Genomic DNA, 4123 nt, shown 5'->3' with positions numbered 1-4123 from the left:
CTCTGTTACCCTTTTAATCAGAACTTATTATCGCCATAGGTACTGATGTTACCATTTATGTATAAATTTGTTTGTTAAAAGGGTAACATATTGAGCAAACAATGACAACAATGATCACATGTGGAGCAAAATAAGCAAAATAAGCAATTCAGATTGTTTACAGTAATCCGCCTCAATTAGGTTCGAAGTGCACCCAAATAACAGGCATTTAAACAGCAAAAACATACAATCAAACATGACCACATTACGCCACTGCCTTGGTCACATTAACCGGTTTCGACCACATTAGTACAAACACACTCGGGATTGAGGCGTAGATGATATATCATATCAGACGCGGCACAGCGACGTACATAGTACTCTCCCCTGCACCAACATCAGACTGTTTCCTGGCCTTCTTCCTTGTCCCCATGTTCCTTTTTTTTCGTTGACTTCGACCCTTTGTCGTACAAGGTACAGGGTCAAGAATCGGAGGCACGGACACTTCTACGGTTGGTTGATCTTCCTTCATATTAAGCTTAGAAAGCAACAATTCCACCTCCTCATTCGCTTTAATAAATAGCTTATCCACGACAACTCTTGCATCAGATACATTCTGACATTTAGTGATGAGGTAGTTCATAGCCGTCAACATTGAACGACGCCAATTGATGGCGTTATGAGCGGCACTTCTGCGTATGTCGCTTGGGAGGAGCCTCTCCCACACTGTAGTCTTTGAAAATTTGATCCATTTACGTAGTATGTACCTGTCCGGTATCTCGACAACAGAATGCATGTGGTGGACACAGATGATGTGACTGCAAAGCATACCCTTAACCTGGAAGTTTCGGCACGTACATTCTGTTAGGTTGTTCTTGCAATCATAAGTCACGTGGTGGTCGTCCTCGTCGTGGCTCGCAAGGGAAACACAATACAACAACACCTCAGGGTCATCAATCGGAAGGATAACAGCACGAGTACCCATGGCAAACGCGAACTCTTTCTCAAAGACTCGAAACAGTTCCAATGTGTAAACATGAGATGCATGTAGTAACAAATCCACTAGAGGGTACACAGAGGATGGTGTAGATCGTATGCCATTGAATTCTTTACGCTCTTCCTCACCTCGCCATCTTTTCACCGTGTTTTCAAATATCTGAAAGAATTCAGTGACGGAAGTGGTCTTTGAAGCTTGGAAACCCATCGCATGGTTTGTGCTCTCACTCCTTTGGGACGATGGAATCCCAGCTGAAAAGAATTGATTGTTCAAGGCAGTGCTCCATTTAGCTCTATGTTTGTACAATATCTTAAACCATGAATGGTTGACTAACCCATATTCTGTTAACATTTTATGCCAAGTCTCCTCAAACTCAGTCTCGCTGTAGCAACCATGAAGGCATTTGTTGAATAGGTTCTGGAACGGACGATCACCCTTTAACTTCCCGAAGTGAGATATGGCATTTTGTTGAATGTGCCACTGACACAGACGATGTCTCGTTTGTGGATAAACCTGTCACCAGTTTAACGTTAACCGAATTAGACACAAATGTGGATAAACCTGACAGCAGTTGTAAACACACACAACTTACTGTCACGTTTCTTAATAAAACGTGTACATATCATAACTATCATGGTCACATTTTAACAGTATATCAGAATGTAACCAACTTTAGTCATACTGTCAATATTTTAAGTTTAAAGATTATTAGCTAAAACGTCTAGATACCATACTTATTATGGTCACATTTTAGCAGTAACCCGGAATGTGACCCACTGTAGTCCTAATGTCACCATTTACAGTTTAGAGACTAATATCTATAACAAGTTAAAAAGGTAACACTGAAGTCTAAAATGGTGATAGTGTACAATACACAATGGTGACATATATGAATGATGATAATGTGCAAAGTATATATGGTGACATATAAACTCACACCCGTACATGTAACCATTTGAACGATGCTGAAGTGGTCTATAGACAATATGGCAAGATGTCACCATATTAGTGTATGTTTCTAAAAACTAAGATGGTGACATTTATGAAAGAATGTGGTGACATGAGAACATAGGACGCAATGTTGCCATATAAACTTATGTTTGTATCCAAACAGATGGTAACATATTCAAAAAGATGGCAATGTAACCATGTTAACTTATGTTAGTGTTCACCAAGATGGTCATATTTGTGCTGAAACATGGTGATACAAGACAATATGGCAAAGTGTGATCATATATATTAGTACAAAAATCAGTCATACCGTTTCAATGGCGTTTGCTATTGCTTGGTCTTGGTCAGTGAAGATCGAAATGGGACGAACATCGTCACCCATGGATTCGTTGAAAACATTGAACAACCACTCGAATGATTCTTCCCTCTCGTTCGACAGGAAAGCACAACCAAATATGACATTCGACCAATGGTTATTAATACCAATAAAGGCTCCACAGATGAGATTGTACCTATTGGTGCGATACGTAGTGTCAAATATTTTCACATCTCCGTACAACAAATAGTCCTCTCTCATCATCGCATCCCGCCAGAATAGGTTACTTAATCTTCCTTTTTCGTCAAACTGAACGCGGAAAAAGAACCCCGGCTCCTCCGCTTGCCTACTAGTCATGAGGTTGATCAAAGTGGCTGCATCGCCACCTTCAATTGATTTTATCTTCAATCTGTTAACATAATTAATATGGTCTCGCTCTGTGTGGCCGACAAACGCATCACCCCCATCCCCTGCCGCAGCAACCCTGAATTGTACTGAAGGAGGAACATGCGCTTCAGTCATTGCCTTTATCACCTCACCCTCCGCTTCTGTGATCTTGCGCTCCGACCTATGATGATGCTGCCACTGGACGGGTGTGAAAGGGTGATTATGTTCGGCCACATGCTGAACTACCTCCCATAATCCATCACTGTTTACTTGTGTCCTAACACAGGCTTCGCACTTACAGCGAGTAATTGCTGCATTCCTCACATTGCTAGTACTGACTTGGTTACCATTCGCATGTACACCTTCGCAAGAGCCCCTGAAGTATCTCTCGATCAGCGGCCTGTCTTTCACGTCGGCTGATGCGTGTCTTTTATATGATGTTTTACATCCTATTTTCCACGCATTTCAGAGCTCATTTATGTAGTTTAAGCTACTATTCTCCCCACTTCCGTCTACTTTCGTATTTTTGTACATTATTGCGTAAATGTGAAGAATCCAATGAAATCAAGCTAAATCCGTCCCCGAGTATCCCGCATTGCATTTGACGTGAAGAATTCACTTAAGGAACGAGCTTGGTGCGCATTCCAAGGCCCAAAAGACAAATCCACGAGATTATAGAAGTCAAGTAGCAAGCTCAAGCGGATCGATCGACCACTACCGTCGGTCGATCGACCAACTCGGGTTCCGAAGTCGCAGATATCGAAGTTCAGTCGATCGACCACTACCCTAAGTCGATCGACCAAACTGCTAAACAGACGAGAATTAAAAGACCGTGAATCTTGAAGCCCAAAGTTATGTTAGGTTTAGGAAATAATGTTACGTATGTTGGCTATATAACGTAACCTAGAACATCAGATACAGGGGAAGTTTTTATCTAAGTTTCACATTCAGTTTAGTTTATCAATAATTAGGGTTTGGAATATTGTTTAGCACTGGAATTTTCGTTCTTATTCTTAATCTTTCCTCTGCAATCTCGGTATTCTTCGGCCCTATTTCAATTCACTTCTATTTCGTTATTAGTATAGAATTGCTAGTTAGATTCCCGAAACCGTTTTATCATTGCATGTTAATTGTTTGTTTTACCGCTTTAATTATGAATTCAGTACTTTTATGCCGTAGTTTTATTATTGTTATCACCTTCACCATGAGTAGCTAGATTAATTGTGCTAGGATGTAGGCGAATTATAGCGTAGGCGGCGTAGTATTGTTTTGGACTAAAATCGCGTGTCAGTCGATCGACCGCCATACCTGGTCGATCGACTGACCACGTGAGGTTACCCTTTCGTTTTAATAGATTTTAATGTTGTATTTAACGAATCGAATGCATGCGACCAGTTAGATGCTTAATTTATAACTGACCCATTAGATCGAAAGATAGGGACAGTTGTTAGACCACCAATTAAAATGACTAAACTGTGCTGAGATCGAAAGAT

The 4123-nt window shown here is 40.8% G+C and overlaps 1 protein-coding gene across 1 annotated transcript; it reads right to left on the bottom strand.

Annotated features, from left to right (window-relative positions):
• Positions 1-325: 325 nt before the first annotated feature.
• LOC141614509 (protein FAR1-RELATED SEQUENCE 5-like) lies at positions 326-2765 on the bottom strand. The gene is made up of 2 exons (XM_074433254.1): positions 2238-2765; positions 326-1489 (listed from the first exon to the last, which is right to left on the bottom strand). The coding sequence occupies exons 1-2, from the start codon at positions 2763-2765 to the stop codon at positions 326-328; spliced, it is 1692 nt and encodes a 563-aa protein (XP_074289355.1).
• Positions 2766-4123: the final 1358 nt, after the last annotated feature.

This window comes from Silene latifolia, chromosome 11 (genome assembly GCF_048544455.1).
Source record: "Silene latifolia isolate original U9 population chromosome 11, ASM4854445v1, whole genome shotgun sequence".
NCBI classification, from domain to species: domain Eukaryota; kingdom Viridiplantae; phylum Streptophyta; class Magnoliopsida; order Caryophyllales; family Caryophyllaceae; genus Silene; species Silene latifolia.
This window is presented reverse-complemented; position numbering and strand designations above follow the sequence as displayed.